The sequence below is a fragment of the Pseudonaja textilis genome, chromosome 2, assembly GCF_049901715.1.
Source record: "Pseudonaja textilis isolate UNSWEBS1 chromosome 2, rPseTex1.2, whole genome shotgun sequence".
In the NCBI taxonomy this organism is placed as follows: Eukaryota; Metazoa; Chordata; class Lepidosauria; order Squamata; family Elapidae; genus Pseudonaja; species Pseudonaja textilis.
In genome coordinates, this window is record NC_141991.1 from 128,555,368 (window position 1) to 128,571,135 (window position 15,768).

Here is a 15,768-nt window from a genome sequence, read left to right on the forward strand (position 1 = left end):
GACATTCCTATGTCGAGCGTGAAAAGTTGGCTATTTCATATTACTGATTCAGCCAATTTTCATAAAGTAATGCCCAGAGCTAAGCTCTAGTTTTCTTCTCAGGAAAGAGCTACTTATCCCAAGTCTCGCATGGAGGGCATTCTTCGGCTTGCTCTAATTACAGCTGGATATATTTTTGTTCCCCCAGGATGTGCCCAGGCTGTTCCTTTGGTGCCGTTGACTGAAGAAAGCGAGGACGCAATGGAGCACAAAGATTTCCAGGAACTGCTGTGGAAGATGGGGGTACGATCTCCAGCCAACGAGCAGGTGAGGGTTTTGATGTGACCTCTGCGTGCCATCAGAGTAGGTCTTTCTATTTTAGGCCACAATAAAATCTTAGCAGATATTAAATGGAAAACCTGGGACAAAAATTACCCCATCCTTCCTATTTTTCCTTTCTTCCTATCTTGGTAGCAGACCTAAGATGCTATCAAGTTGCTACCAATTTTTTTTTAATCCATTAATTATTATCCTGCTTTTATTATTTTTATAATTAACTCAAGGTGGCAAACATGGTCAATACTCAGTCTTCCTATTTTTCCCACAACAACAATCCTGTGAATCGGTTGGGCTGAGAGAATATTGTCTCTACTGATATATAAGAAAAAATGAAATGTAAAGGGAGTAATCATGTGAAGCATGGTTAATTTAATTTAATTTAAATCGGACAATTATTTGTCTTGGCCTCTTTCACTTTTGGAATGAATCCCTCAGCCCAAGGAAGGTTGTACATTCCCAAATTAAAGGGAGAGACTATAGGAAATGTCTACCATGATATAAAGGAATTGTGTTATTTGTATTATTTGTTCTAAATGTTTCTTTTATGTAAATATTATGCCGGAAGGAAAACAATGAGGAAAATTAAACGTTTGCATAAATGGTGCAATGCAGTATGTTTTAATTGCCATTGTGTATAAAATAAATATTTTAATAGAACACAGCAGATATCAGCCTCCATATCTGAATATATCTGAATATCTTTTTCATATGGGAGGTTGAAATATCATCCTGTTGTCACCTCAATAGATGATGTTATCAATTTGGGTCAGAAAAAAAGGCTGCCTGTATGGAGCATGCATCATCTTAAAAAAAAATAGGAAGGATGGGGTAATTTTTGTTCCAGGTTTTCCATTTAATATCTGCTAAGATTTTATTGTGGCCTAAAATAGAAAGACCTGGTATTGACAAACTGTAGATAAGTCTTCAACTTAAGACCACAATTGAGCCCAAAATTTCCATTGCTGCATCGGTCGTAAGTGTGAAAAATGATTGTGAATCCTTTTTTCAAGTGCCATTGTAACTTCGAATGGTTGGTTACTAAACAAACCCGTTGTAAGTTGAGAACTACCTGTACGGTATATTGGGTCTTGTTCAGTTTGCCTTTTCATGTTGATACAGAACTGTCATTCAGGATCAGATGAACCCTTAAGGTTTTCTCAAAAGATTTCCCTTGGCCATGATCTTCATGACATAGTCTTGCATATCCTGTGAAAGAGAGGCAACCCAGTTCAAATTATGTTACAACATTAGAAATTGAAAAGGAGGAGATGCACTTTATTGTGTTTAGAAACTTAGTTTGCAGATGGAAATGTTCTTATAGACAGACACCCATCTGGACATCATGAAGCAGCATACCCAGAACTTTGTATTTGAATAGCTTAATAGCAACTAGGACAAAATTATTCCCATGCCAGTTTGCAAATTTTATAATTGCTAGAATTATTCTTTGAGCCTGCATCGTTAATTTCCTTGCTCGAGTGCCCCAGTTGGTAGAGAACCGAAGTTAAATGCCTAAATATTTGAAATATTTCATCTTCCGTCTTGATAGATCTTTCATTTATTGACCATTGGTGGTGTTCTTCATCAAACAGATAAGCTGCGGAGCTCAGTAGGGGGGGCTGCCTTTTTGATTGGGTGGGGGTGGGAGGCGGGGAACCTTCTAGGTTAAAGAGACCTAGGAAATTCTCAGAATGCAAATGCCAGTGCAGATAAAGAGCAAACATTCTTAGATTATTTTGATGCAATCGTATTTACAAATCTTGGGTTTAACTGTATGCCAGTTTCTGTTGAGAGAAACTGTTTTGCATGTGTTGAAATGTATATAGAACTAGATGCTAGAAAAAGCAAGAGAATAATTTACCAACCTTTCTTCCTCAGTTCCAATTAACAACACTTTCAAATACTGACAGAAAGGTTTCGCAGCCCATGGCCTGTGGGCCATGGCCCCTTGGAATCTGGCTGCGAAGTGGCAGGAAAGCATACGAAGCTTCATTTGCGCATGTGTAGGATGTAGGTTGTGTGCGCAAAACCATTCCCCCACCACAGCCGAAACTGTTGAAGCGCCACCACCGCCAGTCCTCAAAAGCAAAATGGTTGGGGACCCCTGAGTTACAGGGCCTCGCTGTATATTGATCTCAGCTTCATCATAGGGTAATTTTGTGATTTCCATTTTTTACAGTAAAATAGGTGGTCATATCTTTACTACTGTATATGTTCTGTGAACAGTTAGCTCTTTATCCTAGTAGAGTCGTACCCTGATAGCCGACTGCTTTGAAATGTGTTGAATTTGGTACTCAGCGGATTTTGATCCAAAACTTTTGCCCAAATACTTGTCGTTTGTTTGGTATTCAATGTTGCAAACTTAGAACTTGTTGTTGTCAGTTGCCACATGACTTGCTACCCTTTCCAGCCAAAACAAAGGATCATCCTTATGGAAGAAATTTGTTAGAACACATCATTTTTGGTACTTGTCATGCTCCTAGAACCAATTAATGACGAATACCGAGGTACCACTAGATCTGTTCTTTCTCATTTGGGTCTCCAATGACATTTTCTAGTGATGATTTTCTTTCCTTTAGGCTGATGCAAATTTAACTGTTATCATTTGCAGTTTATTTAGTTTGTCATATTTCTACACCATCCATCTCACCCGAGCGACTGTGGTTGATTTATGAATAAAATCCATAAAAAGAGACATAGTTAAAACAATATTGGAAACGGAATTATAAAGAGTAAAAAAATTAAGAATTACAAATGTTAAATTAAAAGTTAATTAAAGCCTGACTTTAGTAGTGCTGTGATAAAAGACTTGCAAGGAAATAAAAACAGGATTAGGCACAGGTTGTAATCTCAGAGGATCAGGACCAAACTCACTTTTTGCCTTTGTTTTTCTTGTAGGAATCCTTCTGGCGCATCCCAGCTAAACTTAACTCAGAACAATTACGCCACATGGCTGCTTTCATTGCTTCAGAAGAAATGGAGGGGGAGACTCAAGACCAGCAAACTGGTAAGTTGTGTGTAAAGAGAAGGAAAATTGGAATCATTCATTAACACATCACTAAGCCAGGTGGGCAAACTAGATGCTGCAGCTGGCTTCCCTTGATCATCCCCCATCCCCAGGTTCATGCTGCTGAACTTCAGGCAGGTTCCAATTCTGAGAAGTACTTTTTTAAAAAAATAAATGTATTTAATTCCACACTATGTCCTTCCTCCCTCACCCCTATGTGCAATAAGCTTCTGGTAAGCCCTCCCTTTTGAGTTTAAGTAACCCATCCATTCTCACAAAAGGCCTAAAGGAACAAGAATGTTGGCCTGGTCTCATTTGCTGATGTCACCATCAGATCCTAGTCCTCCTTAGAAGACCTCAGCCAACAAGATTAAGTTGCCCATTCCTGGAATACAGTGATATAAAGGATTAATTGTAACGTGTATCTTTATGTCGGGTGGGTTGCTACCGGTTCAAGTAAACCGGTATCTAATTTTATCATTTTTAATAACTGGTAAATCCCACCCCTGGCTGGCCCTGCCCCACAAAGCCTCAGCTCAGGGAGGTCAAAAATCAGGCATCCCAGAGGCTCCAGAAGGCTAGAAATGGGGCCTGTTTCCAACCTCCGGAGGGCCTCTGGAGCTCAGGGAGGGTGAAAATGCCCCTCCACCAGTGGTGCAGGAGGCTGACTAGGCCACACACAACATAGCCATGCCCAGCCAGCCACCAGGCAGAGAAGTGGTTGCTAAAATTTTTGAAGCCCACCCCTGCTTTATGCAGTGCCACTTTGTCTGCCCCTGCCTTTGTAATTATGGATACTTGGTTTGAATTATTTGTTTTTTTGTGTTTACATATCTAAAACTTCAAAAAGAAGTAGCCAAGAAGGAGTTACACATTAACACTGAAGGTCAACTCTTGTTGCAAAATCAAGGGCTTGACAATCCCCTGCTCTCTCAAAACACTTTTAGAATGGAGTGGTGCTTGCTAACTTTCGTTTCTCAAAACACACATGACTGTAGGAAATAGGTTGCTGCCTTCTAATACTATCCCATTTTCCTGCCCAGGAAAACTTTTGCCAAATCCCACCCACAGGCTCATAATGCAGACTAAATTTCTAGTTCAATACTCACCTTGGGGGTGTGGCGTATTCTGGACCTCACATATCCCTAGATATGTATGGTAGCTTGATAAATTTTCATTCTGCATCACAGAAGGCTGGCAAACGTGGCTGATGGGAGCACAAGCAGCCAATGATTTTTTGTCATAAGTGAAATAGTCTGGATTGTACATTGTCCTACTTATTTAAAAAATGCAGATTAAGAATAGTGAATCACAAGCTGATAAACAATTCTGTGTGTTCACCCCTCTAGTACTGAGTATTTAGAGATGCAAGCAGTCTACAGGGGCAGGAGGGTCACCATATTTCCTAACTGTGATACTCATTCCATCCACTCTTGCAGTGAGATTTCTCTGCAGCCATAAGAAAGAATATCGTAAATAGTTGACAGTTTGTTGTAACAGAATGCTTCCGTGCCATAAGAAATACTTGACATTTCTTACCCAAACAGACAGAGAACATCAAAGATGAATTACTCTGTCCAGTATTACTAGTAAATTGCTCCAGCCTTTTCCTGAGGTGGCTTGGCCTTTCCCAGTTGATGTGCTTTCCTCTTGTTGGTTTCAGAAGATAATTCAGAAGATCATCCTGAAGTAATAGAACCAAGAGGGCTGAAAGCAGAAACGTGAGTATTGGATTAAGAACAGGGGGATGGGGGGAGAAGTTCAGAACGGATGGGGGCAGATATCTTACCGAAGTAAGAAAGAGACAGGAAGGGTGTAATTAGAACGATCTTACATATTTCAGTGTGATAGAGTTGCTGGATAGGCAAGAAGAAACCACCCATAATTGAATGTTCTTGAATATGTCTTGGCTTTTGGACATGTCAGTATTTTTTTTCCTACCGGAGCTTTTCTGCCAAAACTGATGAAACTTCTTGGATGAGAAGCAAAATGTTTTCTTCTTCCTCAAGGAAAAAAACAGCCCAGTTGCCTTTGAGGAAAAAACAAACAAACCACCTTTGAGACAACTATGAACTACATTTCCAGCACTTACCAGAAGTCCCTTTATATATTTTGCTAGTCTATCAGGGATCAAATACCAATGATACATCATTTGATAGACATTTTCTTTCAAGCTGTAATTTAATATAAATTTTAATCCATTGGTCCATACATTCTCCCATTTATCTAGCATTATGTTATTACCCCCCCAAAATTGCCCATTTTACCATACAATCATTAACATATTCATCTTTCAGATTCATCTTGACTTGAGTAACATTTTATATACTCTAGCAAGCAAGTGATTATCTCCAGAACATAAATTAATATCAAGTTCAGATTTAGTTCCTATGAAAACAATTTTTTGTAAAGTTTAAATCTTTCAAAAAATTCTATAATAATTAAACCAATCAGAAACAAAACCTTCTCTTACGAATTGTTCTCTTTATCTTGAATCCCTATTTTTCAAATATCAGTAAGTCCCTATAAATCATCCATTTACATTCCAATACTATTTCTGTTTTATGTGGAGCTTCATGAGGAGATAGCCAAAGTGGCAATTTATCAGCTAAGCTTTTGTACTTCCACCATTGATTGCTTAATAGCGTGACTCTTAAAACCAGGGTTAACTTTGTCATACCTCAGATAAGCATGCCACCTAAATCTCAAATCAGAACTTTTGAGGTCTAATAGCCTTGAATTTTTTTAAAGTTATTCAATCTTTTAGCCATATCAGACAACAAGCATTGTAATATAATCTTAAGATCCAGCAAACCCAAACCACCTCTGTCTTTAGAATCCTTTAGCAGCTTTTATTTAATCCTTGGTTTTTATTTTGCCAAATAAATTTAGATATATCTTTCTGCCACTGTTTAAAACATCACTATAGTTTGGAATAGAAATAACATTCTAGGTAGTACATTCATTTTAATTACTGAAATTCTTCCCATTAATGACAAATCTAATTTTTGCCATCTGTTTAAATCCAATTTTATCTCCCTCCACATTTTAACGTAATTGTTTTTGTAAAGCTTAGAATTTTCCCCTGTAAGAGCTACCCCGAAATACTGTACCTTTTTCTCAACTTTAAAATCAGTTTTAATTTCCAGTTTCTTCTTGGTCAATATTGTCATCTGTAATTAATTTATTTTTTAAAAAAAACCCATTTCTCCAAACATTTTGATCTTCCTCATAACATATTCAATGTTCTCTAGCAGGTCTTGCACAATGAATACTAAGTCATCAGCAAATGTGCGAAGTTTGTAATGGTGTGCTTTAATCTGTAGTCCTTTTGCTTTGATGTCTTGTCTAATATCTCTGTTTAACAGTTCCAACACCAGAATAAATAATAAAGGGGATAAAAGACACCACTGTCTTGTTCCTTTCGGGATTCTTGTCAAATCTCCATTTACCATAATCCAAGCTTTCTGAATGTATAGATGGACCTCAGACCCTTTATAAAGCCCAGTCCAAAGTCGGCCTTTTCCACTACTTTAAACATGAAGGCCCAGTTCAAGTTGTCAAATGCTTTTTCTGCACCTAGAAAAATCAATGCAACCTTTTTGTCACTACGTTGGCATAAATGTTCAATTATACTCAAAATTACTCTTACATTATCTTTTAGTTGTCCTTTAGGTAAGAAGCCACACTGGTCTTTGTGTATAGAATCCTGTAAAACCTTTTTTAAGTCTTTCAGCTAGAACAGATGTGAAAGTTTGCATGAGAGAGATTGGCCATGATAGTAATGTTTACTATCAGTTACAGTTGAAATGAGTAAACCATTGGGAGACTTGAAAGAACTGGTTAGGAATCAGTCAACATGGAGAAGAACCTTATCTGCACTAGAAAACAACTTGATGGCCCATAATAAATTGGTTATCAGTTTGGCCATCTCTTCCTTTAGAGTGAGGTTTGGTTTCAATGCTGGCCTGCACTTGGGAAATGGAAATATAGTAACAGAGATTTGTTAGAACTGAATTTTCCTACAGAATGTTCTGAGGATAGAATGACTAAAGTGTAAGAGAAACGGCTTGGCGGATGTAGCAAGCAATTTGTATTCTCAACCCCCTTCACTTGGTTTGTCTAACAAGCGTTTTCTTCTTGCTACTTGCAGAGAGGAGCCTATCCAGCATCCTTTGGGCCCCAAAAGAAGCCGCTCAATTGATGAGGAGGAAAACCATAATCAAGGTAAGGTTGGGCTCTAATTCTGGGGTTTTAAATATCTCTTTCTAGTCTTCATGATATGTCAAATCAAATTATTACAAGTCTCTGACCCAGATTTTGTTTAAAAAACAAAGCCAATATATAATACAAACTAGATTAGACTAGACTAGACTAGACTAGACTAGACTAGAATAGAATAGAATAGAATAGAATAGAATAGAATAGAATAGAATAGAATAGAATAGAATAGAATTCTTTATTGGCCAAGTGTGATTGGACACACAAGGAATTTGTCTTGGTATAAATACTCTCGGTATACATAAAAGAAGATACATTCATTAAGAATCAAGAATCATAATGTACAACACTTAATGATAGTCATAGTGTACAATCAGCAATCAAATCATACTAGGGAACAATCAATATAAATTGTAAGGATACAAGCAACAAAGTTACAGTCCTATAATCACAAGTGGGAGGGGATGGGTGATAAGGAATGATGAGAAGATTAACAGTAATAGTAGTGCAGACTTTGTAATAGTTGAACAGAGGGAATTATTTGTTTAGCAGAGTGATGGCTTTCGGGAAAAAACTGTTCCTGTGTCTAGTTGTTCTAGTGTGCAGTGCTCTATAGCATCGTTTTGAGGGAAGGAGTTGAAACAGTTTATGTCCGGGATGTGAGGGGGTCTGTAAATATTTTCACAGCCCTCTTTTTGACTCGTGCAGTAAACAGGTCCTTGATTGAAGGCAGGTTGTTTTTTCTGCAGTCCTAATTATCCTCTGGAGTCTGTGTCTGTCCTGTTGGGTTACAGAACCAAACCAGACAGTTATAGAGGTGCAGATGACAGACTCAATAATTCCTCTGTAGAACTGTATCAGCAGCTCCTTGGGCAGTTTCAGCTTTCTGATCTAAAAAAAAATGACAAACACCTGAAGTCATGCGTAGCCTATTTTCCTGTCACAAGTTCTACAAGCTACAAATGTAATGTTTGCGATTTGTTAAGTTGGATTAAACAAAATGCTGGTTTAAGAGAACATTTGCTGTGCCCTAATTGAGCTATAAGTGACATCTTGATCTTTATTTATTATTAAATGTATATGCAGCCCATGTCACTATCAAGCAACTCTGGGTGGTTTTTAACAGCAATATAAAACATTAAAACAATAAATAAAAGACATTTTCTGTTTATAATTTATGTCGGTAATTGTTTTAAGACTTTCTGTTGCCAGCTTTTCTTCCAGCTGCATTAGCATCTTGTGTTATTTGTCATTTACTTGATGTTACCAAGAAGAGTAAAAATTATCGGTCAGCATAAGATGTATCCGACTTTGAGGCTGAAAGTGGGCTTTTAGCCATTATTTGGGTCCACGTAGCCATACACTTGTTCCGTTTGCATAAGCTCTGCCTCCAAACATAGAACAAAGTTAGTCATACATTTTGCTACCTGAAATACCTTCCTTAAGAAGCCTACTCTCTCAAATTTCTCATAGTTGAATCCTGGTTTTAATTGTGCTCTGTGCCAGCATCTTCCCTTCAATAAGTTTTATGATATTGGAATATATGAATAAGTGACAGCAATTATTCCCAGCACCACTTTTTATCTACCCTTATTTTCACATTTGACTTTCACACTACAGATTCCAGTGATGAGGATGGACCACATCCCTCCAGTAAGAGGAAGTGCCTGCGAATTGAGGAAGATGAGGATTGAAGAAATAAAAAAATGTCACTATAAGCATGTCAATAAGACCAGTGAAACCAAGCCTTGGGGCTACTGTCAGTCACCTCAAAAACTGGAATGGGCAAGATTGAGAGCAATCGACATCCTCAGATCCTCTGTGCCCAACAGTGAAAATATTAGAGGAAGAATATGGAAATTGAATTTCTATATAATAATTAAAAATCTGTATGATCCCCAATGTGGAGAGAGTAGAATAAGAAAAGAGCTCATAATTTCTGCTCTATGATTAGATACAGTTGTTGTTAATGCTGTTGTGACAGTCACCTTTCAAACTGCTCCAGATTTGTACATAACTGTTGTTGCCTGCCTGCCCTTTGCTTTCCTAGCCTTCCTCGGTATCATTTGCTTGGAGTCACTAAGAATGGCCCTCAGCAGCTAGATTGCCAAACAAAAAAGTGACATACTGGCTTGGTTTATTTGTGGATCTGCCTCTTGTGTGTCTGGTTTAGCTAAGATATGAGCATATATGTCACATTTTGCCTTAATTACCTGAACACATCAGTATTGGTTTCTGCTGTTTCTCTTTTTTTTTTCTGATTGTGAAATTCCTTCTTTTTTTAAAAAAAAAAAAGGAACCGAAAATAGTCCATCTGCAAGCCTTGTTAAAAATATGGCAGTGATGGGATGAGGATACAAGAGATATTAAAGATGCAGTTGCATGCATCTCTGATATTTCTGCGTTGCCACCTTTGGTAAGAGTTGTTTTTTACATTGGATCCTTCTGAAATCTGTATCAGCAGGATAATGTATAAGAATTGTGGATGGCTTTGTTGTACTTTTGATATTTTTTTAAAAAAAAGAACATTCATTGATTCTAAAAAAATAAAGTATAAAATATCTTGATGAGATTTCTCTGCCTTTCTCTTGCGTGACTACTTAAAACAGCCAGAAGATCTGGGAGCTGGCCAGACATGAGAATATTGTAAAGGATTATTCTACTGTTATTTCTGTTCTGCTTTCAGTAGAAACAGGGTGATCGTAGTAATTCCTAGTATTTTCAGGTTCAAACTGTGTATGTGGAGGCTTGTGGGAGGGGGGTTGTCCTCACTGCAATTGTGAGCATTACTTCCTACTTAAGGAACAAATATGAGGAGACAATTGCTGTCATTATGCTTTTACTAAGCCCACCTATGCTCCTTAAATTGGATGTTTTATTCCCAGTTCAATTCGCTCCTCTCAGTAAAACTGACAAGGCAATTATGAGTTAGCCTGCATGCTGTCATTGGCATTGCAGCTAAGAAACTATTCCTCATTTACCCCATCCCATGCTTTTTTTTTTCCTGTGGAGCGAAGCTAACTCTGAGACCTTTACCCGTCACATGAAACATAAACTATGGGAAATGGTTTAATTTGGGGTCCCTTCAGTTTTCCTGGGAGTTCAGGGACATTAATTTTTGTAGCTGACCTCCACGTGCATATGAATAAACCAGTAAACCAAACTGCCACAGTCTGAGTGTTGGCTCTCTCTGGCGTTCATTTGTTAAAATAGAGTTACTCTAATTAAAGCGACAACATCTCCCTTCTAGATTTCAGGAAGGTTGTGCCAGATGTTGTAACAGTTCCATGCTATGTCATATGGAAGTTTGTTGCCGGGGCAAAACAACAGCCTCTTAGCTGCTGTTTCTGATTACAGGTAGTCCTCGACTTAATGACCACAATTGACCCCAAATTTTCAGTTTTGTCTCATTTTATGATTTTTCTTACTGCATTTGTTAAGCGAATCACTGCCGTTGTTAAATTAGTAACATGGTTGTTAAGTGAATTTGGCTTCCCCATTGACTTTGCTTGTCAGAAGGTCCCAAAAGGGGAGAATGTAACCCCAGGACATTGCAACAGTCATAAGTATGAACCAGTTGCCAAGCATCTGAATTTTGATCACATGATCCCGGGGATGCTGCACCCGTTGTAAGTGTGAAAAATGGTTATAAGTCACTGGTTTCAGTGCCGTTGTAACTTTGAACGGTCACTAAACAAACTGCTGTAAGTCGAGGTCTACCTGTATTCAATGCACACAGTTTAAGTCACTATGGAATTCACTATGTCCTGAATTCCAAATGCAATGACAATAGGATACATCAGTCTTAAGACGGGAGAGGTTATAAGAGAAGGGTGGCCGGACAAAAGGCTCTTACTGAATGAACTAATCAAAAATGCCTGATAGAGGATGAAGACATCAGAATGGCTGACCATCCCTCGTCTCACTGCAACTCCAGATGTTGTAGACATGCATGTTTGTTCTATACAAACAAAGCAACTGACAGATATGCTGTTCTTGTCTTCTCTTAATGCGTTACTCAGCATTATCTGTTTCTCCCTCTTGTTATGAATCTACCTGTGGACCACTCAGGAATTCCTACCCCCTTCACCATAAAACAAAGGAAAACTACACAAAACATAGGAGTTAATCAGACAAGTAACCCTGGGGGCTTTGGCAGAAGATTAAGAAAGGCCAAAACTTTAAAGGGGCATGAAATGAAGTGTTGCAATGAAGTTTGCAGATAAGACTGCCAGAGGTAAGGGGGTATAAAGACCAACTTTAATCAGTGCTCAGTTCACTCTGGAGCATTTGGGGTTTGTGTTGCCTCCTAAAGCAGGTAAGTTTCTCTTTCCCAGGTGAGGAGGGAGTGGGAGAGGGAAGCACGCAATAGCTGTCGATATGAACAAAGAAATAGGTTACTTTGGAAGTGAGAAGAATGTGTCAGCCTGTCAAGCCTGTGTTTCACTAGTGGGAGATCAGCATCTAGGGAAGAACCATACTGGCGCATTAACATAGCTGGTAGTGGCAAGAAAATGGCTTAAATGTTGCGAATGAATGCAGACCACAAACCGGTTGGCTTCTTGATGTACTAAATTGGTCATCTTTTGTTTGAAATAGGGAACAAGTTGATAGATTAACAATCTTTTTTTTGTTTGTAAAAGCTTGGTTCCTGTTCATTACTTGAGCATGAGGAGTATGGTTGCTTATTTTGGAAAATGTAGTCCTAGACTGTTTGTGTGTGTGTGTGTGTGTGAGAGAGAGAGAGGGAGAGAGAGAGAGAGAGAGAGAGAGAGAGAGAGAGATTTATATCAAGTAGTCAATCTTTTTATACCTACCGCCCCCTTTTGTATCTCTGTTAGTAGTAAAATTTGCTCTAACTGCCGACTGGTTCCACAGTAACGATGATTTATAAAGTAGGGGACAAAATCCCTTCCGCCCGCCATGAAAGCTGGCACGCCCATTAGTGGGCAGTAGGGACCAGGCTGACTACCACTGATTTATATCCTGCCTTTATTATTTTTACAAATAAGGATATGCATATAAAGGAGCATGGAAAACCTAGATGTCATACAATATAGAGCACTCTAGAATGGTGAACTAATTGTTCATTAAAACTGCTTTATGGCACAGGTCATTTTCTGATGGATTTCAAGTATTGCTGTGCAGAACCGGGCAACGTATGTTGTAGAAGGGCTGGTATCTGAAAGCAGCAGGGAGGTGTAAAATTGTGCTGTGCACCCTGGTATTTATGCAATAAAGGGGAGATGAGGCAAGTACAGATACCTCTGTAATATAGATACTGGAGAAGTACCCAGTCTATTGTTTCTGCGAGTTGAGAATCACGGCATTGTCTCTCTGGGTGGGGGAATTTCCTGTATTGACCTTCAAGGATTGCTGAAGGGAGGGCTATGTGCTAGAGCAGTGGTTGCCAATCGGTGGGTCGGGGACCACTAGTGGTCTGTGAGAAAATTTTGGTGGTCCTCAGAGAAATGCCCCCCCAAAGTACTCCCCCGAAAATAATTAATCCAGGCTGCGCAGGAACACAAGGCTGCGCCGACCACATGACCCACCACCCGCTGGCCCCCACCCTTCAGCCGAGCGCAAACCTTACCTTGAGTAGAGCCATGCGAACTGGAACTGGAAGGCAAGACCAATGGCGGGGGAGGGAAATCTGCCCCAGGGTGGCTTGCTGACGTTGCTGGGAAAGTCGATCCCATATTCCAGAGCTGCAGTAGTCACAGGACTGGCCCTTTGGTCATCCCACAGCAGCTCCTCCAATCCATGGCAAGCTGGTGAACCCGGGTGGAGGAGCAGCTGCTCTGGGATGACCAAAGGGCCAGTTCTGTGACTACTGCAGCTCTGGAATATGCGACCGACTTTCCCACCAACGTTAGCAAACCACCGTCAATATGAGTCAAAATTCATATTAGTGATCTATGGGATTTAAAATTATGAGTTTGGGTGTCCCTGAGGTCCAAAAGGTTGGCGATCCCTGTGCTAGAGTAAAGGCTCCCTAATAGTTAAATACCTCAAAATAGTTAGGTATGCCACAGGGGATGACAAGTGGCAATATTAGTAGGAGACTTGACTAGGTCTGTATCAGCTACACACAGTTTAATGAGTGCTTTGGCCTGACCATCAGAGGTGGTATTCGGCAGGTTCTGACCAATTATGGAGAACCGGTAGCGGACATTTTGAGTAGTTCAGAAAACTGACAAATACCACCTGTGACTGGCCCCGCCCCCATCTATTCTCTGCCTCTTGAGTCTCAGCTGATTGGCTGGATCTTCTTTTGCTGCCCTGCCCAGGAGAACGGAGCTGGAAAGCAGGTTAGTGGGGTGGGGAGGGAATGGGGATTTTACTGTATCCTTCCCCTGCCATGCCCACAGAACCAGTAGTAAAAAAAATCCCATCACTGCTGATCATACTCCATGCTGAGTAGAAGACCTGGAGAAAAGCTCAAGGAATTCAGGCACCAAGAACCCAAGAAAGCCACATTGTCATTCCTCCAAGCAGGTTTTTTTTTTATTGTTCCTCACTTATGGAGAGAGTCCTGGCAAACTGAAGCAAGCTACCATCCTCAGAAAGCAGGACTGTCAAACTACTGGCCTGTGGGCTGGATGCGTCACATGCTGGCCATACCCATACCGAGATTAGCAAACGGGGGGAAATGTAGCCACCATGTCTAAGTGAGTTTGACACACATGTCATAAAGCATGTGCTCTGGGAACTATTAGAGAGGAGTCGTCTTCACCCTCTTTCTATCACACCTTTAGTGTGAGAGTTCACACCTATCTGAACAGAGTTTTCTCATTGGACTGTATTATTTAACTCAAGGATCAGGGGTTATTGTTTCTAGCTACTGTTCTTTTTTTTATTGTTTCCATGTTCCCCAGGGGTGGATAACGTTCTGTATTAGTTAAATAAATCAATAAATCGATTTCTTCTCATTGTAGCAGTGCCCAAGAAGCTGCCATGTACTTATCACCCTCTCTGATGCTCGTGATTTTCCTTGGCCTCCTGCCGCATCATGGATTGGGAGGGCAACCAGTGACTACAACCGATCCAAGAAACCATATTGAAAATTCCACCTCGGATTCCAGCCTTGCTTCTCTCCGCACTTTGCTCACTTCCATCTCTTCTAATTCCACCCAGTTGCCTGAAAAGGTTTCTTGCAGAGACTTAATGCCAGATACCTTTGAACATTTTGATAGCGTGCCTCGACCAGCCCAGATTATGATTCAAGCTATCCTGGTGCTTGCCTTGCAAAATGCAGGCTGCAGCCACCATGCCGAAATGCTCGGGCTACGGCTGTACCAGCAACTGGGGCAAAAGGATGCTAGTGGTCTCTTGCTGGCAATGATAAAGATCCTGGAGACAGCTAAACCTACGGCTAAACCTACAAGCTTTGCTGCCCTACAGTTCAATTTGGACCAGTTAGCCCAGAAACAAGCCTCACATTGCCAAGGCCTGATGCAGGTCGATAGAGCTCTCCTGCATGGCGAGGTGTACCGTGAATATAAGTGGTTTCCAACAGCTGCTGCAGCCTGTCACCATTTGGGGAATGTTTGTGGAGGAGTTATCTCCAATGGCAGCAGTTCCTTCCAAGTGGTGCTTAGAAATGGCAGCTACTTCTGGCCAGAGCAAGGTTCTCATTCCTGGCTTCATCAGTGCCCAATGCAGGCACGCATGCGACGTTCATCATCAGAACACTGTGTAAATGTGATAGAACAAAAGGTTCACAAGATTTTGGGGTTCATACCTGGAGTCACCACTCTATATAACTTCGCAACTAGCATATACTACTATACTCAAGACTGCATTGACTTGGCCAAGAAGCGTGTTCAAGCGGGGGCCATAGATCTGGGTTTTGATACCTTGGTTGCTCTCTCTGGCGGGGCTGGTACTCCCTTTAGGATGGCGGTTGCTATGGCAATGAAACAAGTGTTCAGAAAAGGTGTAGAGGCTATAATTTTAGATTTTCAAAAGGAAGAGGAGCCAGCAATCCGGTCCCTACCAACGTCTGTGCTGCAAACATCAAAACCTAATCCAGGCTTTCTCAAAATTGGCACTGCTACAATCACCTCAAATAATAAATGAGTATGTACAACCCATCCAATAAAATTTCCAATTTGATTCTGTTGGAGTTAAGTCTGAGCAAGAAATAAGTGTATCACTTAAATGATTAAATTTTAATCTATATAATGATTACCGTGATTCTTGAATTTGATACGTTCAGG

General features: G+C 40.1%; 2 protein-coding genes across 3 annotated transcripts in view; both read left to right on the plus strand.

The window, feature by feature from the left end:
• The window catches only part of TIMELESS (timeless circadian regulator), a 49,771-nt gene extending 39,658 nt beyond the window's left edge, over positions 1 to 10,113 (plus strand). For both annotated transcript variants that reach the window (XM_026717419.2, XM_087925216.1), the window contains exons 26-30: positions 188 to 306; positions 3,217 to 3,325; positions 4,989 to 5,046; positions 7,479 to 7,552; positions 9,167 to 10,113. In XM_026717419.2, the coding sequence (XP_026573204.2) occupies positions 188 to 306; positions 3,217 to 3,325; positions 4,989 to 5,046; positions 7,479 to 7,552; positions 9,167 to 9,240 (434 nt within the window). In that variant the 3' untranslated portion in view covers positions 9,241 to 10,113. The remainder of the gene's footprint in view (positions 1 to 187; positions 307 to 3,216; positions 3,326 to 4,988; positions 5,047 to 7,478; positions 7,553 to 9,166) is intronic.
• A 1,680-nt stretch (positions 10,114 to 11,793) lies between these two features.
• The window catches only part of LOC113454190 (apolipoprotein F-like), an 8,488-nt gene continuing 4,513 nt past the window's right edge, over positions 11,794 to 15,768 (plus strand). Inside the window, exons 1-2 of the mRNA XM_087925211.1 lie at positions 11,794 to 11,864; positions 14,485 to 15,761. Coding sequence (XP_087781337.1) covers positions 14,504 to 15,628 — 1,125 coding nt within the window. The 5' untranslated portion in view covers positions 11,794 to 11,864; positions 14,485 to 14,503 and the 3' untranslated portion in view covers positions 15,629 to 15,761. The remainder of the gene's footprint in view (positions 11,865 to 14,484; positions 15,762 to 15,768) is intronic.